Source organism: Salmo salar, chromosome 24, assembly GCF_965601325.2.
Source record: "Salmo salar chromosome 24, fSalSal1, whole genome shotgun sequence".
Lineage (NCBI taxonomy): Eukaryota > Metazoa > Chordata > Actinopteri > Salmoniformes > Salmonidae > Salmo > Salmo salar.
The window spans coordinates 26,035,728-26,062,979 of record NC_138314.1 but is presented as its reverse complement, the minus strand read 5'-3'; the positions used below and the strand labels follow the sequence as shown (position 1 = coordinate 26,062,979).

Genomic DNA, 27,252 nt, shown 5'->3' with positions numbered 1-27,252 from the left:
AACAGTACCTTTTTGTTCAGTCATAAGCTCTCCAATTAGTTTAATAATAATTTTATTTAAAAACACGTTTTTTCAGGATATCAGCCATGTCAACCCATTTTGCAGCTGATAATGGCATGCAACTCCAATGCAGCCATAGGCCTACAGCAGTGGTTCCCAACTCCAGTCCTTGAGTACCCACAACAGCACATATTTTCACTGTAGCCCCGAACAAACATACCTGATTCAACTCAGAGGGCCCGATGATTAGCTGAAATAGGTGTGTTAGTCTGGGACTACACTAAACTGTACTGTTTGCGGTACTTGAGGACTGGGAGTTTGGAACCACAGAGAATAGCTAAACTCACACATTGTTTACAAATTGTTCAGCTATATGTTCTCAATTTAAAAACGATACCAGTGGTCGATGTATGATTTTGTAGGTGCCTTATGCTGACATGAAATGGTTTAGTGAAAATCCAACCCTTGTAATCTAGGTGGTGAAATGTCTAGAAGCAGGAGATGGGACACTTCGTTAAACATTTTTTTTAAATAATAAAAATCACACACACACTTCAATGCCAGATACTTTTCTCCCAGGTCTGAGTGGCACTTGGAGGTGCTACTGTGATAATGAAGATGGTTTACTTAAGACTACCACAACAATTACATTGTACAACAAAGAAAATAGTTTACTTATAAAAAAAATCTTAGCTTTTTTTTTTTTTCTATGGGGCTAGGCAAAGCAGAGATGACAATACTTTTCATTTCACCCATACATCAATAAAGTCTATTAGAGCACAGTATGTTTACAATATCATAAACAATAGTATTTTACATGTTCCAAATTACATTTTATATATACAGTACCAGTAAAAGGTTTGGACACACCTACTCATTCAAGGGTTTTACTATATTGTAGAATAATAGTGAAGACATCAAAACTAACATATGGAATCATGTAGTAACCAAAAAGTGTTAAATCAAAATTGATTTTATACATTTGTGGTTCTTCAAAGTAGCCACCCTTTGCCTTGATGACAGCGTTGCACACGGTTGGCATTCTCTTAACTGGCTTCACCTGGAATGCTTTTCCAACAGTCTTGAAGGAGTTTCAACATGGGCTGAGCACTTGTTGGCTGTTTTTCCTTCACTCTGCAGTCCAACTCATCCCAAACCATCTCAATTGGGTTAAGGTCAGGGGATTGTGAAGGCCAGGTCTTCTGATGCAGCACTCCATCCCTCTCCTTCTTAGTCAAATAGCCCTTACACAGCCTGGAGGTGTGCTGGGTCATCGTCCTGTTGAAAAACAAATGATATTCCCACTAAGCGCAAACCAGATGGGTAGTTGTATCGCTGCAGAATGCTGTGGTAGCCATGCTGGTTAAGTGTGCCTTGAATTCTATATAAAAACACTGACCGTGTCACCAGCAAAACACCGCCACACCATCACACCTCCTCCTCCATACTTCACGGTGGGAACCACACATGCAGAGATCATCCGTTCACCTACTCCGTATCTCACAAAGACATGGCAGTTGGAACCAAAAATCTCAAATTTGGACTCATCCGACCAAAAGGACAGATTTCCACTGGTCTAATGTCCATTGCTTGCATTTCTTGGCCCAAGCAAGTCTCTTCTTCCTATAGGTGTTTACTAATGGTTTCTTTGCAGCAATTTGACCATGAAGGCCTGATTCACGCAGTCTCCTCTGAACCGTTGATATTGAGATGTCTGTTACTTGAACTCTGTGAATCATTTTTTTGGGCAGCAATTTGAGGCTGGTAACTAATGAACTTATTCTCTGCAGCAGAGGCAACGCTGGGTCTTCCTTTCCTGTGGCGGTCCTCATGAGAGCCAGTTTCATCATAGCACCTGATGGTTTTTGCGACTGCACTTGAAGAAACGTTCAAAGGTCTTGACATTTTCTGGATTGACTGATCTTCATGTCTTAAAGTAATGACGGACTGTCATTTCGCTTTGCTTATTTATTTGAGCTGTTCTTGCCATAATATGGACTTGGTCTTTTACCAAATAGGGCTATCTTCTGTATACCATCCCTACCTTGTCACAACATAACTGACTGGCTGAAACGCATTAAGAGCGAAATAAATTCCACAAATTAACATTTAACAAGGCACACCTGTTAATTTAAATGCATTCCAGGTGAACGGAAACATCCGGCGACTGATACACAGGAATGTTCTTGCAACATTCCTATCAAACGTGTCTAGTACATTATTATTTGTATTCTGAGAACATGGCCATGTATGTTTGGTGTAATATTCTCCTAACCCTCAGAAAACTACATTAATGAGAACATTGTAACCACATTCTAGAGAAGTTCCGCTTGACATTAAGGGAATTTTCACCTAACACCAAAATATGCTGAAAAGATGCTCAGAAGGTTTTTGCTAACATAAATAAAATGTTCATTTAACTAATGGAAAACTGGACACACAGAGGAACATTACAAAAATTCTCTCTCCCTTGAATTGTTAGCTGGGTAGCCTTGGACAGGGGTCATGAGACCCATTTATAAAACAGAGACACTAGGCCTACTATGAGCACAGAAGAACTACCACTAGAAATAAAGTCAGAGACAACCAAATATAAGTAGGGATCCAACCACTATATAATATGTAAATATTTAGTTTCACTCATATGTCATGAATGTTGCCATTAAAAGTTAGTAAATCTAATTTGAGCAGGATGCCAGTGGAGAAGGCACAACCATATTTGCCATACAATAAGTGACAATGAGCTTGATTAAAATTCAAAGAGGCAGACATACACTATTTATGACATTTCACATGTTTTTCTTATATTGAGATTGTGTGTTTGCAACGCCAGGGTTGTGGGTTCGATTCCCACGGGGGGCCAGTACAGGAAAAAAAAAAAAAAAAAAGGATGATTTGAAATGTATACATTCACTACTGTAAGTCGCTCTAGATAAGAGCGTCTGCTAAATGACTAAAATGTAATGTAAATGTGTCGCCATTTAGAACGTTTGGATAACACTGAACATAAAAGGCTATAACGTTAGAAACTTGCTCCGTGTTACTTTGGACAACTTCAAGCATCTGTAACAACTGCATTGAGACCGAATTGTAGTAAAAAAAAAAAAAATACGCCCATAACTTTTAGGCCTACGATGGTAAAGCCAATCAATTTGGGTGGAATCTCGTTTTTATACAAACAAACGATGTTGACACCATCAGACAGACTTTTGCTAAAATGTTTGCATAAATTCTTAGCTTAAAAAAAAAAAAAAAAACAACGAACGAGATTACTTATTATTCAGTTCGAAGGAGGGAAATCCGACATGAAAAGATAAAATGTTTAATTCGAAGTTTTTGTACGTAGTTTACACTTTAAATACATGTCTCCCTGTTGGCTTCAGATATTTACCAAAATCCCAGGCCGTCGATTATCCCAAGACCTTGAAATCTCCGGAGCCTCGAAATACATTATTTTCTCTCCACCCATACTTACCGCTATGCTAAATAGAAACGGGCTGAGATTAGAAAAGGTCACGGTTTGAACTTACCTAAATCGTCCATACTTCCAGAATTGGCTTCACCAGTTAAAATGTTTTTCGATGTCCGTGATTTCCTCTCAAAATCTCAATTAGTTTACTCACTGTGCTGAAGTTGGTTGGGAAGTACAATACATGACCGCACAGCGACGAGCACGCGCATCCATATACGCCGACATGAAGAGAACCCCGGGTTGTTTCAATCACTTCGATAAAGGGCGGCCTCTAGCGAGTGAACAAATGTATACAAAGTACCCTACTGCTGTATATCAGACAGGCTCGTACTTAAACCTCAGTGGACAGGCTGCCTAAAATAAACATTGTTATATGAAAACAGTGTAACCGCGATTGATGAAGAAACATTTTTACACAATTTACAGCAGCTACACCTACCTATATGTTTTATTCGTTTACAAGGCAGCGTAGGTCAATTCCACCTAAATAACGAAAATTATTTTCAGACCTAAAAAAAATGTTTCAGCTTGTGCTTTTTTCCAATTTGTGAAAAATGTAATCCTAACACAAGTACGTGTAATAATTCTCTTGAGGAATTTTCATACTAAAATCAGAAGAGGCCATGCAAACGTTTAATAGCTTTATTATACAGACACCGCACAAAATACACTTGTATTTCAATCATCAGCTGTCAAAATTAACTGACCACATAGCCAAATGTAAATTGAATTTGGATTCCAGCAACTGCAAAGAGGACCTTTTTAATCATTATCACTTCCCCATTGTTCAGTGGCTGAAAATGGGAAATGCTGGCTACTCTTTCGTTAGAGGCAACGTAACGTCTCTACTTCAATTCCAAGCTAAAACTTAAAAACAACTCCACATCTGGTTTTGAGGCATCTTCAGTTACTCATTTCAAGGTGTAACTTCACAGAAACAGTGGAGGTGATCCTGAGATGTTCTGCCTATACGCCTCTCAGACGTCCACAGCCTTGAGTTTGCTCTCCTGTGCCTGGGTCAGAGGCTGCTGTGAGAGGATCTTCCTGTGGAGGCGGTGGTGCTTGACGATTCCTAGTCTAGGCAGGCCACAGTTCAGGCTGGAGATGTAGCCACAGCGGCCGCAGGTCCCCTGAATGGGCATCTTCACACCCTCCCTCACTGACAGGTTCTCCCCAGAGTGGATGACGTCATGATGGCACTGGGCCGCAAAGTCTCCAGGTCTTTCAGGAAGGTGCGGGTGTGGCCTCGGTAGGCGTTGGGGGAGTAGATGCACTCTGTGGAGAAGTAGTCCAGCTTCTTAAAGTAGGCGTAGAGGACAATCTCCTTCTCGTAGGCGTATTTGAGGGGCTTGCAGCGTGGCACCACCCCCTCACCCTCGCTGGCTGTGCGATGGCAGTGCAGCGACGCAGACGGGCAATGTCTCCTCGGAGGACGTTCATCAGAACTGTCTCTGCCACGTCATCAGTGTTGTGACCTGAGGGATGTCACCGTTTTTTGTTGTTTTTGTTTTACATAATTGCATGCCAAAATGCTTGATTTTGCTATGGCAATAATTACATTTTGCATGGCAAATGCCACTGATTGGTCACATTTGCAAGCCCTCGCATGTTATGCAGGAAAATGTTGATTTAGCTAAAAGGGTTGTGGTCAGTCACAAAATCCTGGAAGGACTATTTAAACTAGGCAACACATCTGAAATAAGATAGATAAAATAAGCCTGCTCAATAACAAATATATTTGTCTTATACATTACCTGTACATATCTTATCAACCTTCAGCATCATGGCTCCCCTGTCCAGCGCCTGTCTTCGGAAAACTCCACAGAAAGTGCAATTGTTCTTCAGTCCGATCTGCTTCACTATGGCATCCATAGTCCAGCCATACAGCTCCTCATAGGACACAATCTTCAGGGGTAGTTCATACTGCTGCTGGTTCGTCTTCACAGTCTCCAAGGAGTCGTCACGGTAACCTGTGATGCCCTCGTCCACTGAGGCAGCAGTAGTTTCAGGCCGTAGTTATAGCGCTCAAAAGGCCCTTCATGAGGTGTGCCAGCACAGTGGAATCCTTCCCGCCAGAGGCACCAATGCCCAGTCTCTCCATCTTTGAAGAGCGGCGCTGTTATTATTGTCTGATGCACCTCCTCCTCAAAGGCTCAGAAGACGCACTCTTTGGACGTTTCAGCACTGCACTCTTCTCAGCACAGCTGCTACAAATGACTGGCATCTTGACTGTGGAGGACAGGAGAGTTTGCTATATGAAGGCAATAGCGTAAATAATTATCCTCTTACAAGGTTGAAATATTCACCTGTGTTATAAGAGTTAAGTATAGGATGTCAAACAGACTACTACTAGCCAGCTAAGGGGTTCTGAAGAATACTGGAAAACCTATGCAAATAACATCTAGCTAACAACAATGTCAGTTTAGGTTATCTAGCTAGCTAGAAACATATACTTTGATGACCGGCTTGACAGCTAGTTAGCTAAAGATGCTAGCTTGCACTTACTTAACCGCTGCTGAAAATGCGTTACCAAACTCCAATTGAAAGTCTCGCCTCTAGCGGTGCTCGATCCTTGAGCTCGTGTTTTTATGCCATGTCTAAACTTGTTTTTAAAAATGCCGCGTTAAAAACTACTGGAAACTGGGAACTCGGGAAATCTTCGACTTCTGACTTCTGTGGGTTCAAAACAACTGGGAACTAAAAAAAAAAACGGTGAAAAATCGATTTGAACGGTCACTTACGTCATGAGTTGACCTCGTTCCCAGTTTTTTTTAACGTGGCATAATATCTTACAAATGCTACGTAATCTTCGTAGTCGTCATCTTCTTCTTCTTCGGAGTTCAACGGCGGCTGGCATCCAATATGTTGCGTTACCGCCCCCAACTGGACTATAATATAAATCCAGTATACTTTGTGATACAAAATGAAAACTAACCCTACACTTCTGGAGGCTGCTGAGGGGAGGACGGCTAATAATAATGTCTGTTTGATGTATTTGATACCATTCCACTGATTCCGCTCCAGCCATTACCACGAGCCCGTCCTCACTGCTTAAGGTGCCACCAACCTCCTGTGCACTACACCCACTTAACCCTACACTCATTAAAATCACACTATTCCTGCACCATGCCAACGGCCAGGGAGGACGGGACATCACCACTCAATACACTCTGTAACTCTTCTGAAGTCAAATCTCGCATACCCAAATACTTCTCTGCAGCTGCCACCACAACATGTATTTTCTGGGATTTCCGTTTACCCATCCTCCTCTACTTTCTTCACTACCTCTGCACTACTCTGACTCTAACCACCTCAACCTGCCTCTCTCGCACTGGACACTTCAGATCCCCAGCAACATGGGCACCCCTACAGTTGACACACAACTTTATCCACCGAATCTACACAATCTATCCCATGCTGCCCTGCAGACTTCCCACATCTTGAAATCTCCATCCTACAAACTGCTGCGACATGACCATAAACATTGCACCTGAAACAGCCCAGTGGATTCGGCACAAAAGCTCTAACAAGCTATATAGTAACATGACTTTGTCGGGTAAAAACTCTGACTCAAAACTCAAAAGAACTGACAGTGACTCCTCTGTTTCACCAAGCTCACCACCAGGATTGCGCCGCACCAAACGGTGGGCATCACAAACACCAGGAATTTTCAACTTCTATTTCTCCTTCTCCATACTTCCCCAGAAATCACTCCTTTCAATGATGCCCTGTTCCTAATAGCAAAGCAAGAAACAGATATTGACCCAAGTTGTGTGACACTGAGCGCCTGCTCCCTCTGGTCAGAAGAAACACCAACAAACATCACAAGTCCACTACAGGCTACCTTCACTGATTCAACTGCACCCAACTCCTTTTCCACCCACTTTGAAACCATAAATGGATTCGTCAAACGGCAAGGATCCACTTTCTCCAAAAATGTCACTCCTACTAGACCAGATTCTTCTTTATCATGTCCATTGATGCCAGGCTTGGGTCCTGAGCTCTTCACCACACCTTCCACCTCACTTAACTCGCCCTCATTCACTTCCATTTCACCTCCAGGACTGGGTCTGTCTCACTCTGATCACCTGACACCAATCTTCTCAATTTTTATCACCATCTTCCTCAAACTCAAACTCAAATCCAACCTCTGCTTTCCTCATTCTCTTTCTCCTCTTCTTCCTCTTTTTTCCCCCTCCATTCCTCCTCAGAAATCCACCTTTCTGTGTCCCTGTCCCAATATTCCTCTTCTCCCGACTTTGCTTGCGGCCCGGTGGCTTCCCGAGGTAACTCCATCTCATAATCGTCCTACTCACCTCGGAAACGTGTCTTCTCCAGGCGCTGACATTTTGAGAGCATGAGCAGTGGCCACACACAGAAAAACGACACGTTCTTCTTTCGTTTCCGGTGTTGTTATTCATTACAGGACATTTTGTGGGTGTCAATTCTGCATGGGTGACCAATCACAGCAAGTTAGAAAGCTGCCCTACATAATTGAAGATTATTTTGTATTAAAATTTAATAATACAGTATTTCCTCCAGTACTGGATTACTTTGTAGCATTTAGTTTCATATAATGATGAGGTTCTGATACTGTCATCTGTTATTCATATGCTATGAAATTGGACCAAGTCAGATATTCAGTTTTATACACTACTGGTCAAAACTTTAAGAACACCTACTCATTCAAGGATTTTTCTTTATTTTTACTATTTTCTACATTGTAGAATAATAGTGAAGACATCAAAACTATGAAATAACACATATGGAATCATGTAGTACCAAAAAAAGTGTTAAACAAATCAAAATATATTTTATATTTGAGATTCTTCAAATAGCCACCCTTTGCCTTGATGACAGCTTTGCACACTCAGTTAAGCCTAAATCAAATGTATTTATAAAGCCCTTCTTACATCAGCTGATATCTCAAAGTGCTGTACATAAACCCAGCATAAAACCCCAAACAGCAAGCAATGCAGGTGTAGAAGCAGTGGCTATGGAAAAACTCCCTAGAAAAGGCCAGAACCTAGGAAAATCAGGTGCCTACCAATCAAAACAGCTAACAGGGCTGCAAGCACCGGGCCGCAAGCAAAGGTGTGCCTTGTTAAAAGTTAATTTGTGGAATTTCTTTCCTTCTTAATGCGTTTGAGCTAATCAGTTGTGTTGTGACAAGGTAGGGGCGGGATACGGAAGATAGCCCTATTTGGTAAAAGACCATGTCCATATTATGGCAAGAACAGCTCAAATAAGCAAAGAGAAACGACAGTCCATCATTACTTTAAGACATGAAGGTCAGTCAATCCGGAAAATTTCAAGAACTTTGAAAGTTTCTTCAAGTGCAGTGATGAAACAGGCTCTCATGAGGACCGCCACAGGAATGGAAGACCCAGAGATACCTCTGCTGCAGAGGATAAGTTCATTAGAGTTACCAGCCTCAGAAATTGCAGCCCAAATAAATGCTTCAAAGAGTTCAAGGAACAGACACATCTCAACATCAACTGTTCAGAGGAGACTGTGTGAATCAGACCTTCATGGTCAAATTGCTGCAGGGAAACCACTACTAAAGGACACCAATAAGAAGAAGAGACTTGCTTGGGCCAAGAAACACGAGCAATGGACATTATACCGGTGGAAATTTGTCCTTTGGTCTGGAGTAATAAATTGGAGATTTTTGGTTCAAACAGCAGTGTTTTTGTGAGACGCGGTGTGGGTGAATGGATGATCTCCACATGTGTATTTCCCACGGTAAAGCATGGAGGAGGAGGTGTTATGGTGTGGGGGTGCTTTTCTGTTGACACTGTCTGTGATTTATTTAGAATTCAAGGCACACTTAACCAGCATGGCTACCACATTATTCTGCAGCGATACGCCATCCCATCTGGTTTTCGCTTAGTGGGACTATCATTTGTTTTTCAACAGGACAATGACCCAACACACTTCCAGGCTGTGTAAGGGCTATTTTACCAAGAAGGAGGTTGAGAGAATGCCAAGAGTGTGCAAAGTTGTCATCAAGGCAAAGGGTGGCTATTTGAAGAGTCTCACATATAAAATATATTTTGATTGATTTAATACTTTTTTGGTTACTACAGGATTCCATATGTGTTATTTCATAGTTTTGATGTCTTCACTATTATTCTATATTGTAGAAAATAGTAAAAATAAAGAAAAACCCTTGAATGAGTAGGTGTTCTAAAACTTTTGACCAGTAGTGTATTTAATACCATTAAAATGACTCATCATCCAATCACTCTTCCAGCTACATATTTATGTCTGAAACACGTTAGATGCTGTTGCCGCTCAGTAATTGAAAGGGTAACTGTCTGTTCAGATAAACAATACAGGAGGAAATGTGTAGAGGTGAAAACACAGTTGAGTCACATGACCACTTGAAAGATAAGCAACAAGGATTTATTATTTTGCTTTAAAGGATTGTGCTACTGAAACAATGGCAATAGGCATCAAAATGCAATTTTGAGTAGGTGATTGAGAGAGGGGTATGGGAAGGAGCAGGATTGTAGGAGTCAGGGCTTGGTGCAGGAAAGAGTCATTTAAGCTTAGTTGGCACCAGCGGCAGGGTGAAAAGCTCCCCTCTGGTGCCACTGCATGTCTCGGATGCGCCTGACGGACTGGATCTGAGGGAACTGGGCACCAAACTCAGCACAGTCCTTGTATTCCCCCTTCTCAAACAGGTACTGATAGCCTCTGTAGCCAGGATACTGGTACCCCACCCAACTTGGTACACAACCAGCAAAGGTGTGAGAGTCAGGGTATGGGAGAGAAAAAAAGGAGAAAAGTATTTAGAGAAGAAAGCCATGGAGATAAGATCAACACGTGATTAGGAGAAAATGGCAATATGATATGGTAATGTTGGGGCAGATATTGCTGTAAGAGAATTATTCTGTTGGCGGACAGACTCACGTGCCACTCTGAACTCTGACAGATGTGACCTTCTCTTGGTATCCGTGTGAGTGGAAGCTAGGGACATCATCATCTATGATCTCGATCTTCTTCCCCGCGAAACTGGGGTTTTCATACAGGACAATCTTGTGCTCCTGGCTGTCCTGTGAGGAGAATAGAAAACACACCATAAGAAACAGTCACAGGGAATCTTCAAAAAGGCTGAACAAAATGGCTGATTTGTGTTGTAGTAGAGAAGGTGTGCTGCGTTACCACTTTAATGGGGCGGAATGCAAAGATGTTGTCGCTACGTCTGCTGTTGGTCCAGGAATCCCAGCGAGGATACTCCCCCTTCTCAAACACATACTGTTCCCCTTTACAGTTAGCCTGCTCGTAACCCACCCATCTGAGGAAGCACAGACGAGTCAAGGTAAGGAGGGCACAAGGTGGTTGTGGGGGGAAGTGAAGGATGACAAAAACAAGATGGAAGGTGTATGAACATACTGTGCCTTGTGCACAATGCAGTGACTATATTTGTGTTATGGAATGGTTTGGAAGTTATTGTTTTTTTGTTCAGAACCATTTTCATTTGTCCTATCAGCCATACCTTTTCTTTTTCTATTGTTTGAGAATCACACTATATTTACCCCCCCCCCCCCCCCCCCCGCCCACACATACACACACCACTATCTAACTCCTATTGTTTTTGTCTCTATCTTTCTCTTTTGTTTAACTCTCACCCTCTGTCTCACTCGTAGTCCCTCTCTCTCTTTCCCTCTCTCTATCATACTATCTCTGAGCCACACTCACGGTCCACACAGCACCAGTATGGAGCCCACTTTCTCCACGCCTGCTTCCTGGAGGTCATTACTGGGACCAGTCAGCTCATGGCAACGCCCCTGGAAGTTCTCCTGTTCATAGATTATCAACTGTGGAAGACAAGGAGAGACAACATGGATGTTTAGGTCTCCTTGCTATGCTAGCCCTGATGGCATCTCAAGTTGTACAGGGAAATTATGTAGAATACTGTGTAACTTTTGCCTCGAACAATCCCACAGTGTCTCATTGTCTTTGATCCACCGTGCCCCACCATTATCCATTCCTCTTGCTTTCCCTCCTCTATCCTGCCCTGCCCTCCTCTGCCCTGCCCTCCTCTGCCCTGCCCTCCTCTTCCCTGCCCTTCCTCTGCTCTGCCCTGCCCTTCCTCTGCCCTGCCCTCATCTGCTCTGCCCTCCTCTGCCCTGCCCTTATCTGCCTTGTCATTCCTCTGCCCTGCCCTCTTCAGCTGTGCCCTTCCTCTGCTCTGCCCTGCCCTTCCTCTGCCCTGCCCTCATCTGCCCTGCCCTCCTCTGCCCTGCCCTCCTCTGCCCTGCCCTCATCTGCCCTGCCCTCCTCTGCCCTGCCCTCCTCTGCCCTGCACTCATCTGCCCAGCCCTCCTCTGCCCTGCCCTCCTCTGCCCTGCCCTCCTCTGCCCTGCCCTCATCTGCCCTGCCCTCATCTGCCCTGTCATTCCTCTGCCCTGCCCTCATCTGCCCTGCCCTCCTCTGCCCTGCCCTCATCTGCCCTGCCCTCCTCTGCCCTGCCCCATCTGCCCTGCCCTTATCTGCCCTGTCATTCCTCTGCCCTGCCCTCATCTGCCCTGCCCTCCTCTGCCCTGCCCTCATCTGCCCTGCCCTTCCTCTGCCCTGCCCATCCTCTAGCCTGCCCTGCCATCCTCTTGCCCCCTCCCCCTCTCCCCCTCTCCCCCTCTCCCCCTCTCCCCTCTCTCCCTCTCCCCCTCACCTTGAAAGCACTGGTGCCTGGCTGCTGCTGCTTGGATGCAGGGTTCTGGTGGTCTGTGGCCATAGTGAACAGGATGATGAAACTGTACAGAGATAAAGGAGAAATTATGGAGTGCATAACATATATTTTTAGGGCCCAGTAGACTAATTGAAAATGTTTATATTCCAATGGGTAGTTTACAGTTTGATAGGATATTGGCAAAAGTAATGAAACAATAGTGCCAGAAAATCTGCTGTTAAATTCTGCACAAAACTGGTTCTCTCATGTATGTAAACAAAAGTCCCCACCCCTTTCCCTCCTTAAAAAATATTTCAGAAAAATGTGAAATTGACAACGGTCCTCATGTTAATCTATTTGTTGTAAGTTAAATAGTTTTATGTATAGTGAATGACAAAGAAGTGTGTTACCCCAACATGTTAAATAAATTAACTTCAAAGTGATGTTTGATTTTTAAAAAGTAGACAAAGTTGGATAAAAATAGCAATAAAATAATGTGGAAAGCGACGGTCGTGAATCTCTTACCAGTACCTGTCTGTGCCAGTGTGTTTGGGATGGCATGCTGGGCTCAATATATACGGCGGGCTCAGGGGTGGAAACTCTGCCAACACTCCTCTGTGTCCAAGCCACCCTCTAGATCAGCATGCAATAGGCTGAGCAGACCGGACTGTGGGGTCACTGCTCTGCCTGGCCCCCCTTCTCACTCCCCCTCAAAGTTATTTCATTACTTGTCAATTTCATCCAGCCGGTCATTGTTCGATATCCACATGATTCAGCACAACCTGTGCCAAGAGTCCCACACTTACAATGAGAGCTGCCTGTATGCCTGGACCACCAGAGTGGGAGAGAGATAGGATGATAGAGAGGAGGGAGATTGCCAAATTGATAGAAAGGGAATGATTTAACTCACAATATCTAGTATATTTCTGTTTACTCTTACATAGGAATAATGGTTAACATAGTATTCAATTGGGTCGTTATTGGCAATGCTTTCTATTGGAGAGCATTTATTGTAAGTGCATGTAAGGTATAATATAACAGTTTTCCTATCATTGCCACATATGGAAGCTTACACCTCCAGAGGTCATCTGTACTAAGCTGACAAAAATGTTGACATGCCAAGCTAACTTCCTGCTGCTGGCAGGAGAAGAGCAGAGTTGCACACCGATGTGAGCTGTCAACAAGAGAGCTTAGTGTTTCACTCGTTGAATGCAGTAACTGGAGTACATTTCACTTGTTGAATGTAGATCATTCTGTAAATTGGTAGAAGTAAATATAGTTGGATGGAGTAATTATAGTTGGTTGGAGTTAGAGGTGATGAACGTGGCACAGTAGTTAGATGGAGCAGGGGTAGGCCCGTGGTTGGAGGAATTAGAGATAGGCCTAGTGCACAGATAGAAGAACATGTGCTGTGAATAGAATCAAATGCATTGCATTGCACTGGATAAAGGTGGCTTAGGGTTAGGATTTTTGTGGTTGTGTTGGAATGGGGAAATGAATAGAGCACAATGAGATATGTGGTTGAAATGTAGTTTATTAAATTGGAAAAGTACATTGGCGCTTAAAGCTATTTACACAACCCTTGGCTGTATGGGCTGAATCCAAGATGGAGATCCCATGACATTGACCACCTACTTGCCCCATTTCAATCTTCAACCTAGAATAAAATGTGCATGGCAAGAAGGCAAAAGTAGACTAACCTTGTACAGGAAAATATGATGACACTCTTATTCATAACAAAACAGGTAGCTAAATATAATAACAAGATGTAATAATGTGTCATTAGTGAGAAGAGCAAAAAAATTTATTTGTTTGATCTTTACACTCTAAAATAATTAGAAATTGGCATCTATTTCCAAAAAGGAACACGGTTTATAACATACAGTAGAATTTATCAGCTTAACAGATGGTTGATATTTTGCAGTGAAGTGTGTAGGTTACCACTGTAAATTGGCCTACTGTAGCCTAGTTTACTTATTTTTTTCCTGAGTAGACATTTTTCAGAATTCTCAGGCAGTGTAGTAGCCTATATTTAGGTAAATGCAAAACATTATTGAATTCAAACGATCTGCTTACAGGTCCACAAAAATTTGCAATTGTTTTTGTCTTTCAGAAACGTCAGATATGCTTCAACAAATGTCACTGCAAAAGGAAACATTCTGCCAAAATGATTTTATACTTTTTTATTTATTATTATGAACAAAACAAATACAAAAACAAAAAAATACAAAGAAAGGAACCTAAACCTAACAGACAAGGGGTATTACATATCGAGATAAATTGCTAATTTGTCTAAACGTTTTATGGTGCGTATTGATTTTTGTTGTTACATAATTTCAAAATAATATTTCAATTCTATCTTAAATAATGTGAAGAGGGGTTTGTTCTCTGCCCACTTCATTTTATGGACAAAGAATCTTCCATGAAAAATTCTGCCAACATCTCTGAAAACATTTGGCCAAGTACCCCATTGCTATGTCCTTTAGATAGACCAACTGTATTGGCCTAATTCCAATACTTTCAAAGAAAACATAAAATAAGGTGAATAATGGGCGTTTTTCAAGTGGAATTATAATCTCATACAAAATTTCTGCATGCACCATTTCTGAAAAGTTTGCACATGTACAAAAATATTGAGATTTATACATTTGGCATAGGCCATACATATCATACAACTCTGCGTGCGTGAACAAGCGAATTATTGTTCAGTATTTCGTTTATTTTTAGATTATTGGGTTTGTATGTCCTGCTTTGGTATATAGACCCTGAGATGAAATAGGCAATGATGTCTCGCTCCTGTCGCTCACCAATATAGTAGCCTACCCATAGGCCTACGGTAAAATATGTTACATAAACTACCGGTCTATTTACTGTTTTGGCAGAATGTTTCAAGCTTTAGCAGCAATGTATGTTGTATTTCGAAATGGACTGTGTCCGTTTCTGAGAGAGAAAATAATGGCAAATTGTTGTGAACCTGTCAGCAGAACGTTTGAATTCAACAATGTTTTGCGTCGACTTTCCCCGCAACCTAAATATGATGGACTGCCCGCGAATTATGAAACATTGTCTAAGTCAGTCTACTAAACATAATGCACTTACAGTAGTTTCCTAAGACCTACTTCAATATAAAGGATCAACTGTTCACCTCTTAAATTCGACTGTATACCGGTATTATAAACTGCACTGCCTATGATAGGCCTATTGCAAAACTTGAAATACATATAGCCTATCTTTTACTATGCTCCCAGATCCAATTAAATGACAGATGCGGAATAAGAACCCACCACCGCCAGAAAAGGTGAGGAATTTATTATGCAATGGTTACGTTAATAAAATGTATAGATGAAAAAAATTAAACATATATTTTCACTCTTCTTAGTAATGGGAAAGGCCTGCATTCTTGTTAATATGTTATCCTGTTTTTAGTTTTTTATTAAACAGCTTTTCATAATACCCCAATTGGCACAAAATACCTATACTGGACAAAATATAAACACAACATGCAACAATTTCAAAGATTTTACTGAGTTACAGTTCATATAAGGAATTCAGTCAATTGAAATAAATTCATTAGGCCCTAATCTATGGATTTCACATAACTGGGCAGGGGTGCAGCCATGGATGGGACTGGGAGGGCATAGGCCCACCCACTTGGCAGCAAGGCCCATCCACTGGGGAGCCAGGCCCAGCCAATCAGAATACGTTTTTCCCCACAAAAAGGCTTTATTACAGAATGAGTTCACCCCCATATAACGATCATGCTATTTAATCAGCTTCGTGATATGCCACACCTGTCAGGTGGATGCATTATCTTGGTAAAGAAGAAATGATCACTAACAGGGATATAAACACATTTCTGCAAAAAAGAAATAAGCTTTTGGTGTGTATGGACCATTTCTGTGATTTTTTATTTCAGCTCACGAAACATGGGACCAACACTTTACATGTTGCGTTTATATTTTTGTTCAGTGTACTTTCCAGCTTGCAATACACTAGCAGATGTGTGTACTCATGGTCTAAAGTTAGCTGGGAGGTGAACGACATTCTCATATCAAGTTGCATTTTTTTGAAATGACAACTTTTGCATGACAACTGTCACCCACATTCTTTGGGGTGTAGTTTGTATGTACAGTTGAAGTCGGAAGTTTACATACACTTAGGTTGGAGTCATTAAAACTAATTTTTCAACCACTACACAAATTTATTTTTAACAAACTATAGTTTTGTCAAGTCGGTTAGGACATCTACTTTGTGCATGACTGTCACGTCCTGACCAGTAATAGGGGTTATTTGTTATTGTAGTTTGGTCAGGACATGGCAGAGGGTATTTGTTTTATGTGGTTCGGGGTGGTGGTTTGTTTAGTAGGGTATTTGATTTATGTATTCCGGGGGTTTTTGGGCACTGTTCTATGTTAGGTTAATTGGGGTTGGACTCTCAATTGGAGGCAGGTGTTTTCTAGTTGCATCTGGTTGAGAGTCCTATATATAGGTATGTGTTTGTTGAGTACTTTGTGGGAGATTGTTTTGTGTATAGCCTTGTGCATTACCAGCCTGTGGTTAGTCGTTGTGTTATCTTTGTGTACGTGTTTGTTTTGGTTCTCCTTCTTGTCCGTTTATAATAAAGAAGATGAGTGCACATTTCCCCGCTGCGTTTTGGTCTAAATCCGACGACAACCGTTACAATGACACAAGTAATGTTTCCAACAATTGTTTACAGACATATTATTTCATTTATAATTCACAGTATCACAATTCCAGTGAGTCAGAAGTTTACATACACTAAGTTGACTGTGTCTTTAAACAGCTTGGAAAATTCCTGTAAATGATGTCATGGCTTTAGAAGCTTCTGATAGGCTAATTGACATCATTTGAGTCAGTAAGAAGTGTACCTGTGGATGTATTTCAAAGCCTACCTTCAAACTCAGTGCCTCTTTGCTTGACATCATGGGAAAATGAAAAGAAATCATCCAAGACCTCAGAAAAAAAATTGTAGACCTCCACAAGTCGGGTTCATCCTTGGGAGCAATTTCGAAACGCCTGAAGGTACCACGTTCATCTGTACAAACAATAGTTCGCAAGTATAAACACAATGGGGCCACGCAGCTGTCATACCGCTCAGGAAGGAGACGCGTTCTGTCTCCTAGAGATTAACGTACTTTGGTGCAAAAGGTGCAAATCAATCCCAGAATAACAGTAAAGGACCTTGTGAAGATGCTGGAGGAAACAGGTACAAAAGTATCTATATCCACAGTAAAATGAGTCCTATATCGACATAACCTGAAAGGCCGCTCAGCAAGAAGCCACTGCTCCAAAACCGCCATAAAAAAGCAAGACTACGGTTTGCAACTGCACATGGGGACAAAGATAATACTTTTTGTAGATATGTCCTCTGGTCTGATGAAACAAAAATAGAACTGTTTGGCCATAATGACCATCGTTATGTTTGGAGGAAGAACACCATCCCAACCGTGAAGCACGAGGGTGGCAGCATCATGTTGTGGGGGTACTTTGCTGCAGGAGGGACCGGTGCACTTCACAAAATAGATGGCATCATGAGGCAGGAAAAGTATGTGGATATATTGAAGCAACATCTCAAGACATCAGTCAGGAAGTTAAAGCTTGGTCTCAAATGGGTCTTCCAAATGGACAATGACCTCAAGCATACTTCCAAAGTTGTGGCAAATGGCTCAGTTGGTAGAGCATGGTGTTTGCAATGCCAGGGTTGTGGGTTCGATTCCCACGGGGGACCAGTACGGGAAAAAAATGTATGAAATGTATGCATTCATTACTGTAAGTCGCTCTGGATAAGAGCATCTGCTAAATGACTAAAATGTAATGTAAATGTAAACAAAGTCAAGGTATTGTAGTGGCCATCACAAAGCCCTGACCTCAATACTATAGAACATTTGTGGGCAGAACTGAAAAAGCCTGTGCGAGCAAGAAGGCCTAAAAACATGATTCAATTACACCAGCTCTGTCAGGAGGAACGGGCCAAAATTCACCTAACTTTTCTAGGGAAGCCTGTGGAAGGCTACCTGAAATGTTTGACCCAAGTTAAACAATTTAAAGACAATGCTACCAAATACTTTTTTTATAGATATTTTTTTATTTCACCTTTATTTAACCAGGTAGGCTAGTTGAGAACAAGTTCTCATTTACAACTGCAACCTGGCCAAGATAAAGCAAAGCAGTGCGACAAAAACAAGAACACAGAGTTACACATAAAAAAAACGTACAGTCAATAACACAATAGTTAAATCTATGTACAGTGTGTGCAAATGGAGACGAGCTGGGAGGTAAGGCAATAAATAGGCCATGGAGGCGAAATAATTACAATTTAGCATTAACACTGGAGTGATAGATGTGCAGATGATGATGTGCAAGTGGAGATACTGAGGTGCAAAAGAGCAAGAGGATAAGTAACAATATGGGGATGAGGTAGTTGGGTGTGCTATTTACAGATTGGCTGTGTACAGGTACAGTGATCGGTAAGCTGCTCTGACAGCTGATGCTTAAAGTTAGAGAGGGAGATATAAGACTCCAGCTTCAGTGATTTTTGAAATTCATTCCAGTCACTGGCAGCAGAGAACTGGAAGGAAAGGCGGCCAAAGGAATTGTTGGCTTTGGGGGTGACCAGTGAAATATACCTGCTGGAGCGCGTGCTACGAGGGGGTGCTGCTATGGTGAACAGTGAGCTGAGATAAGGCAGGGCTTTACCTAGCAAAGAGTTATAGATGACCTGGAGCCAGTGGGTTTGGCAACGAATATGAAGCGAGGGCCAGCCAACGAGAGCATACAGGTCGCAGTGGTGGGTAGTATATGGGACTTTGATGACGAAATGGATAGTACTGTGATAGACTGCATCCAAATTGCTGAGTAGAGTGTTGGAGGCTATTTTGTAAATGACATCACCGAAGTCAAGGATCGGTAGGATAGTCAGTTTTATGAGGGTATGTTTGGCAGCATGAGTGAAGGATGCTTTGTTGCGAAATAGGAAGCTGATTCTAGATTTAATTTTGGATTGGAGATGCTTAATGTGAGTCTGGAAGGAGAGTTTACAGTCTAACCAGACACCTAGGTATTTGTAGTTGTCCACATATTCTAAGTTAGAACCGTCCAGAGTAGTGATGCTAGTCGGGCAGGAGGGTGCGGGCAGCAATCAGTTGAAGAGCATGCACTTAGTTTTACTTGCATTTAAAAGCAGTTGGAGGCCTCGGAAGGAGTGTTGTACGGCATTGAAGCTCGTTTAGAGGTTTGTTAGCACAGTGTCCAAAGAAGGGCCAGATGTATACAGAATGGTGTCGTCCGCGTAGAGGTGGATCAGAGAATCACCAGCAACAAGAGTGACATCATTGATATATACAGAGAAAAGAGTCGGCCCGAGAATTGAACCCTGTGGCACCCCCATAGAGACTGCAAGAGGTCCGGACAACAGGCCCTCCGATTTGACACACTGAACTCTATCTGAGAAGTAGTTGGTGAACCAGGCGAGGCAGTCATTTGAGAAGCCAAGGCTATTGAGTCTCCCGAAAAGAATGCGGTGATTGACAGAGTCGAAAGCCTTGGCCAGGTCGATGAAGACGGCTGCACAGTACTGTCTTTTATCGATGGCGGTTATGATATCGTTTAGGACCTTGGAAACCGGATTGCATAGCGGAGAAGGTACGGTGGGATTCGAAATGGTCGGTGATCTGTTTGTTAACTTGTCTTTCAAAGATTTTAGAAAGGCAGGGCAGGATGGATATAGGTCTATAACAGTTTGGGTTAAGAGTTTCTCCCCGTTTGAAGAAGGGGGATGACCACGGCATCTTTCCAATCTTTGGGGATCTCAGACGATACGAAAAAGAGGTTGAATAGGGATTGCAACAATTTCGGCTGATAATTTTAGAAAGAGAGGGTCCAGATTGTCTAGCCCAGCTGATTTGTAGGGATTCAGATTTTGCAGCTCTTTCAGAACATCAGCTATCTGGATTTGGGTGAAGGAGAAGCGGGAGGGGGGAATTAATGCTACAGGATGCAAATTTCTGTTTGAAAAAGTTAGCTTTAGCTTTCCTAACTGACTGAGTATATTGGTTCCTGACTTCCCTGAAAAGTTGCATATCATGGGGGCTATTCGATGCTAATGCAGAATGCCACAGGTTGTTTTTGTGCTGGTCAAGGGCAGTCTGGGGTGAACCAAGGGCTATATCTGTTCTTAGTTCTATATTTTTTTAAACGGGCATGATTATTTAAGATGGTGAGGAAAACACTTTTAAAGAGCAACCAGGCATACTCTACTGACGGGATGAGGTCAATATCCTTCCAGGATACCCGGCCAGATCGATTAGAAAGGCCTGCTCGCTGAAGTGTTTTAGGGAGCGTTTGACAGTGATGAGGGGTGTTCGTTTGACCCCCAGACCCATTACGCATGCAGGCAATGAGGCAGTGATTGCTGAGATCCTGGTTGAAGACAGCAGAGGTGTATTTAGAGGGAAAGTTGGTCAGGATGATATCTAAGAGGGTGCCCATGGTTACGGATTTAGGGTTGTACCTGATAGGATCCTTGATAATTGGTGTGAGATTGAGGGCATCTAGCTTAGATTGTAGGACGGCCGGGGTGTTAAGTATGTCCCAGTTTAGGTCACCTAACAGTACGAACTCTGAAGATAGATGGGGGGCAATCAATTCACATATGGTGTCCAGGGCTCAGCTGGGGGCTAAAGGGGGTTTATAACAAGCGGCAATGGTGAGAGACTTATTTCTGGAAAGGTGGATTTTTAAAAGTAGAAGCTCGACTTGTTTGGGCACAGACCTGGATAGCATGACAGAACTCTGTAGGCTGTCTCTGCAGTAGATTGCAACTCCGCCCCATATGGCAGTTCTATCTTGTCGGAAAATGTTATAGTTAGGGATGGAAATTTCAGGATTTTTGGTGGCCCTCCTAAGCCAGGATTCAGACACGGCTAGGACATCCAGGTTGGCGGAGTGTGCTAAAGCAGTGAATAAAACAAACTTAGGGAGGAGGCTTCTAATGTTAACATGCATGAAACCAAGGCTTTTACGGTTACAGAAGTCAACAAATGAAAGCGCCCGGGGAATGGGAGTGGAGCTAGGGGCTGCAGGGCCTGGGTTAACCTCTACATCACCAGAGGAACAGAGGAGGTGTAGGATAAGGGTATGGCTAAAGGGTAAAATAACTGGTCGTTTAGTGTGTTTGGAACAGAGAGTAAAGGGAGCAGATTTCTGGGCGTGGTAGAATAGATTCAAGGCATAATGTACAGACAAGGTTATGGTAGGATGTGAATACAGTGGAGGTATTACAGTGTATCGGTTACATGTATCGGTTACCAAAGTATAGTGCATTCGGAAACTATTCAGACCCCTTGATTTTTCAACATTTTGTTACGTTACAGCTTAATTCAAAAACGGATGAAATAGTTTTTTTCCCTCACCAATCTACAAACAATACCTCATAATGACAAAGCAATAACAGATTCACAGTTATTACAGCCTTGAGTCTTCTTGGGCATGACTATACAAGCTTTGCACACCTGTATTTGGGGAGTTTCTCCCATTCTTCTCTGCAGATTCTCTCAAGCTCTGTCAGGTTGGATGGGGAGCGTTGCTGCACAGCTATTTTCAGGTCTCTGCAGAGATGTTTGATCGGGTTCAAGTCCTGGCTGGGCCACTCAAGGACATTCAGAGACTTGTCCCGAAGCCACTACTGTGTTGTATTGGCTGTGTGCTTAAGGTCTTTGTCCTGTTGGAAGGTGAACGTTCGCCCCAGTCTGAGGTCCTGAGTGCTCTGGAGCAGGTTTCATCAAGGATCTCTCTATACTTTGCTCCGTTCATATTTCCCTCGATCCTGACTAGTCACCCAGTCCCTGCCGATGAAAATCATCCCCACAGCATGATGCTGCCACCACCATGCTTCACTGTAGGGATGGTGCCAGGTTTCCTCCAGACCTAACGCTTGGCATTCAGGCCAAAGAGTTAAATTTTGGTTTTATCAGAGCAGAGAATCTTGTTTCTCATGTACTGAGAGTCCTTTAGGTGCCTTTTGGAAAACTCCAAGCAGGCTGTCATGTGCCTTTTACTGAGGAGTGGCTTCCATCTGGCCGCTCTACCATAAAGGCCTGATTGGTGGAGTGCTGCAGAGATGGTTGTCCTTCTGAAAGGTTCTCCCATTTCCACAGAGAACCTCTGGAGCTCTGTCAGAGTGACTATCAGATGCACTGTATACTGTATACAGTTAGCACAGGCCCACAGTATTATTGTTGTTGTGTGTAGGCCTAATCTAGGCCCAGGATTCAATCAGATCAGTGTTCACCAGTGGTAACCAAAAATAGCATAGTTTATCATTGCTTTGGTTTAGGCGGTGACAGAGGTATAACTGCGTTGGAGCTGTCAAATCCACAAGCGGCTCCCGGCGTTATACCTTTGCAGACATTGCCATTGAAAGCATAGAAATCGCATTAGTAAAAATGCTGAGGAGCATACTGGATAATATTTCTAGAAAACACTATCTCGTTCTGGGAAGGGTGTAGTTTCGTGAATGAGAACAAGAGCACCCACCCACCAATTTGGCAGCTCCAATGCAGTTACACATCCAACACACAAAAGCAATGAAAATATATGCGATTGTCGTTTACCACGGAATAATCTGAATTAATCCTGGCCCTACTCTATCATAACACATTTCATACAGACATAACTATTATGAGATTTAATTGAACCTAAACATTTCACCATGATGGCCATCAATACTCTCACAATAAATGTTTATTTTTTTCCCCACTGCATCAGTCAAATCTCAGAGAGCAGAAGAGCACATCGATGCAGGCTTCACCTGACTAAGCTTCAGAGAATGAGAAGACTGACCCAACTAAGGCACTGAGGGGCTGGTCTCCCCTCTATCAGCATATATCTCTCCCTGATAAGTGTTTGACCATGATAGGACCCTTGTTAGGACCCTTGGGGCAGCAGGGAGCCTAGTGGTTAGAGCGGTGAACCAGTAACCAAGAGGTTGCTTGATCAAATCCCTGAGCTGACAAGGTAAAAATCTGTCATTCTGCCTCTGAACAAGGCAGTTAACCCACTGTTCCCAGGTAGGCTGTCATTGTAAATAAGAATTTGTTCTTAACTGACTTGCCTAGTTAAATAAAGTTTACTTTGAAAAAAATGGTCTGATTGATAGTGGATTTGTGGTTCTTAACCATTAAAATATGATATTATGATGATAATAATAGTATATGAAGTAGAATAACTTTTGTCAATTACTTTAGCACACTCCCAGCCTCCACGTTTTTACCCCTCCTGTTTCCACCTTTGAAGTGCATTGAATAAAGATTGGAACTTGAGACATTATTCTTGGTGTGATTCAATTAAATGTATTCCCATTGTTGACATAGGCTATTTATCTTTTTTTATCAAGAGCATTTCACAACACTATTTCAAGACAGTGATGGCCAGCTGAGGAAATGTGGAGATGAGATGTAAATGAGATGACGTGACATCAGCATGTCCAGAGAGATGTGGAACAAAGCTTTCTTCTAACATACCATGTGTTGTTCATGCCAGAATTCCCCTGTCAACTTTTAAGACTTAAAAAGTATATCCCTCTATGACTTCAACAAAAGCTGTGGAAAACTAATGTAGAAATAAGACTTGAAGAGGCATCTATGTCAAAACTAATCTATGAGTCAGATTTGTCACTAAGCCTACTGTTGAATTTGTATTTAAATATGTTCTATGACTGTCTGTGTAATTTGGCAACAATAATCTACAGTAACATTGTTATTGTTGACTCAACCAACTCCACAGCTGACTAGGTTAGCAAAATTCCAGTCATTTCCCCCAAATTCCCAGGATTCTCAGAATGAGGAGGAAACAAGCAGGAAATCCAGAATCCTCCAACCAGCGTTTCTTGAAAAACTGGACATTTTTATAAAGTTACCAGAATGTTGAAACCCTACACCTGACAAGCCCAAGGATTTCAACAATAGAAACAGCACCAACAAACACAATACATTTCTGGTCAAACAAACTTTATTTGCCACTGAAACATATATAGCACTTCTCCTCACTAAGCAGGAGCAGCATTTGCCATGGTTAGGGTCAGGCAGAGGGCAAGCACTGATGGTAGAAAGAGGCTCATGGAAGAGGCTCTGGGGGGTAAGTTGTTTAGAATCCTCTTCAGCTGGCCCCGGAGGCGGCAGGGGGTGCAGGGGGTGCTGGGGCAGGGGCAGGGGCAGGAGCTGGAGCAGGGGCAGGAACAGGGACGGTGAAACACCCTCTCTTGTGCCACTGCATGTCTCGCACACGTCGGACAGACTGGATCTGAGGTGCAGGGGCATCCCAGTCGTTCCAGTGCTTGAAGTCTCCACACTCAAACACATACTGGCACCCCCTGTAGCCGGGGTACATGTAGCCCACCCATCTGCAACAAAGGAACAGAGAAGGAGTCCATGAGACAGGACCAAAATAGAAGTCAGAATATGACAGTTAGCATAATTGACCATCTTTTAAAGGTTTTCAGGAGAAAGACGAGAGATGAAGTGAGACATGAGAGAAACAGAAAAAGGACGGAGAGAGAGAGAGCAAGTTAAAAAGGAAGAAAATGAGAGAGGGTGAAAGGGAGCTCTTACGTTCCGTTGAGGGCCTTGACACTCGCTACGCGATCTTGGAAACCATGTCCCCACAAACTGGGAACATCATCATCAACAATCTCCATCTTTCTACCAGTGAAGCCTGGGCTCTCAAACAGATGGAGCTTGTGTTCGGCACTATCCTAAAGAGGAGAAATGGAAATATGCACACACACAAACAGACTCTCTTAGTGTTAAGATGTTTACTGAGAGCTGATTGTTGAGATAGACTGTGAGTGCTGAGATAGAGAGAGGCTTCAGGTAATCAGTGAGCATTCAGATAGCCAATGAGAGCCGTCTGCTGAGGTGACAAATTACTGTTGAGATGAACATGGAGTTCTGCAATGGTTAAAGTGTTGAGATAATCTGCGAGTGTTGAGATAAATGGGAGTACTGAGATGCTCAGAGAATATTTGTTTTTTAGTATAATTTTTATTATTATATTATTTATAAGGTGTAGATCAGCTTTAATATTGCAGATAGAATGTGGCTCAGAGAATGTCGATAGAGATAGGTAGGGAATGCAGGGTGGTGAGATGGTAAACGTGTTAACATGGTCAGTGAGTATGTTGAGCATGTTTACATTTCTGTCATTTAGCTGACGCTCTTATCCACATATCGGTACCCCGGTGGGAATCGAACCCACAACCTTGGCATTGCAAGCACCATGCTCTACCAACTGTGCTACACGGGGTATGTTTAGACATTGTTTGAGTGCTACCCACCACGTTGAGAGGCCGCATGGACCAGAAGGAGTAGCTGTACTGGCTGTTGGTCCAGGTGTCCCAGCGTGGATACTCGCCTTTCTCCAGAACAAACTGCTCACCTGCAAACCCCTGGCGGTCATACCCCACCCATCTGACAGGAGAGAGGACAAGGACGAGGCTGAGTTAGAATATCTCTCCTCAGCATGTATGACGTTGTATTTGGCCAAATGTGGTAACAGATATACAGTATAATAATAAAAATAAAAAACACTTAACCTGAACCTGAAAATACATATTCTGTATGTGTAAGAAAGTGTGTGTCTGTGAATGACACCAATGCACCAGTACTCACGGGCCAGACTCAACCAGCACAGAGCCCACCTTCTCCAGGCCCTTCTCTGAAACGTCTTTACACTCGGTAGAAAACTCAGCCTTGCGGCCCTGGAAATTCTCAAGCTCAAACAGCACCACCTGGATCAGAGAGAGGAGGAGAGACAGAGAGGGGAAAGAGGAGGAAAGATACTAATATTGAGAAAGTCAAGCTTACAGTATAAAGAGAGGAAATATATGGGGGACTAAGGAAGAGGGTTTATAGAGAAGTGGGAAAATAGAGAAGTGGGCGAAGGAGAGAAAAATAAATGAAGAGAAACATCACAAGAGAGAAATAGACAGATAACAGATGGGAAAAGAGGGAGGGTACAGTACCTTGTAAGTTGCTCCTGCTCCACCCTGGCTCTTCCCTGCAGCCAGCTGCTCCGGGGCACTCTGCTGCTCCGACATCCTCCTGCTCCACTGGTTACTCCTCTCTCAGGAGCACAATCAGGAGAGAGACAGCGAAAAGAGAAACACAGACACCATGATGACATTCATTTCACAATGATGACCATCAGTCCTCTCAGTATCAATGGATCCTTTTACTCCTTTGAATCAGTCAAGATTTGCATCCACTTCAGAGAGCAGAAGAGCACATTGGTGCAGACGAATAAGGACCTGAGGGGCTGTAATCTACACTTTTCTATCTCCAGGGAAAAACCCTGGGGCCAGGAGTTTTTCCTGACTGTAGGCTATAACTACGGCCCAGAGTCATCCCCCTATGAGCATGTTATTCTCAAACACTGCAGTGCAACCTTTCAAATCAGTGATTCCATCTTTCACTGTCTATCATGTCCAACTCTGCAAGCCTCAGTCTGTATCATAACCAGTTCTGCACCCCCGACTCAATCAAACCGATCACTACAAACAACACACATTCCATAATACTCTATTCTGCAAACTCCTCACTTGCTCAATCATATATTTTACTGCAAACATTTAAGCATACCAAATTATATCTTTACCAACTCTAAAAATACTACACAATCATTCCTATCCCCCCACCCCATCCAACCTCTCCTTCTCCATCCGTCAACAATCACAACTGTGGGGTCTCCTTTACTTTTCATGTAAAATCAGTTTTAAAGTTCAATTAAAACCTTGTTAATCCTGCTGTGCAGAACCAAGCTGTTTTTACCTGGATATGCCTGCTGTGTATTGCTAGCCTCTCTCTCTGTGCCACTTGGTGTTTGGGGTTGAGCCGTTGGAGGGCAGGGGGGGTATTTATGGTTTATTTCTGGCCACAACAGCAGAAAAGGGGGAGCTGTTGATACAGCAAGTCTGTCGCTGACATTGTGTCCATAACGCTACCTCTCAATATGCAGCTGTGTTGGCACACGCTACCCTGCCCGTCCGCCTGGCTGCCAGTGCGTGGTATGTGTGGGTACAAGGAGAGGG

General features: G+C 42.8%; 3 protein-coding genes across 5 annotated transcripts in view; all 3 read right to left on the bottom strand.

Moving 5' to 3' along the window:
• The window catches only part of LOC106585310 (paxillin), a 35,488-nt gene extending 29,212 nt beyond the window's left edge, over positions 1–6,276 (bottom strand). The window contains exons 1-2 of one of the 2 annotated variants that reach the window (XM_082968608.1): positions 5,978–6,276; positions 5,227–5,701 (exon numbers count right to left, since the gene is read on the bottom strand). In XM_082968608.1, coding sequence (XP_082824734.1) covers positions 5,227–5,344 — 118 coding nt within the window. In that variant the 5' untranslated portion in view covers positions 5,345–5,701; positions 5,978–6,276. Of the gene's footprint in view, positions 1–3,530; positions 3,697–5,226; positions 5,702–5,977 lie in introns of those variants that run through there. The other variant, XM_082968609.1, reaches the window with a different exon arrangement.
• Positions 6,277–9,858: 3,582 nt separating this feature from the next.
• LOC106585485 (beta-crystallin B2) lies at positions 9,859–12,697 on the bottom strand. The gene is made up of 6 exons (XM_014171740.3): positions 12,675–12,697; positions 12,153–12,234; positions 11,180–11,298; positions 10,643–10,775; positions 10,391–10,533; positions 9,859–10,204 (listed from the first exon to the last, which is right to left on the bottom strand). The coding sequence occupies exons 2-6, from the start codon at positions 12,213–12,215 to the stop codon at positions 10,027–10,029; spliced, it is 636 nt and encodes a 211-aa protein (XP_014027215.1). The 5' UTR covers positions 12,216–12,234; positions 12,675–12,697; the 3' UTR covers positions 9,859–10,026.
• Positions 12,698–24,158: 11,461 nt separating this feature from the next.
• On the bottom strand, positions 24,159–27,043 carry LOC106585484 (beta-crystallin B3-like). 2 transcript variants are annotated; one of them, XM_082968781.1, is made up of 6 exons: positions 26,994–27,043; positions 26,188–26,303; positions 25,835–25,953; positions 25,501–25,633; positions 24,776–24,918; positions 24,159–24,567 (listed from the first exon to the last, which is right to left on the bottom strand). In XM_082968781.1, exons 2-6 carry the CDS (start codon positions 26,260–26,262, stop codon positions 24,324–24,326), a joined length of 714 nt encoding a protein of 237 aa, XP_082824907.1. In that variant the 5' UTR covers positions 26,263–26,303; positions 26,994–27,043; the 3' UTR covers positions 24,159–24,323. The 2 variants fall into 2 exon arrangements, with proteins under 2 accessions (XP_082824907.1, XP_082824908.1); XM_082968782.1 differs by having other exon boundaries at positions 26,188–26,286; positions 26,993–27,034.
• Between the last annotated feature and the right edge of the window lie 209 nt (positions 27,044–27,252).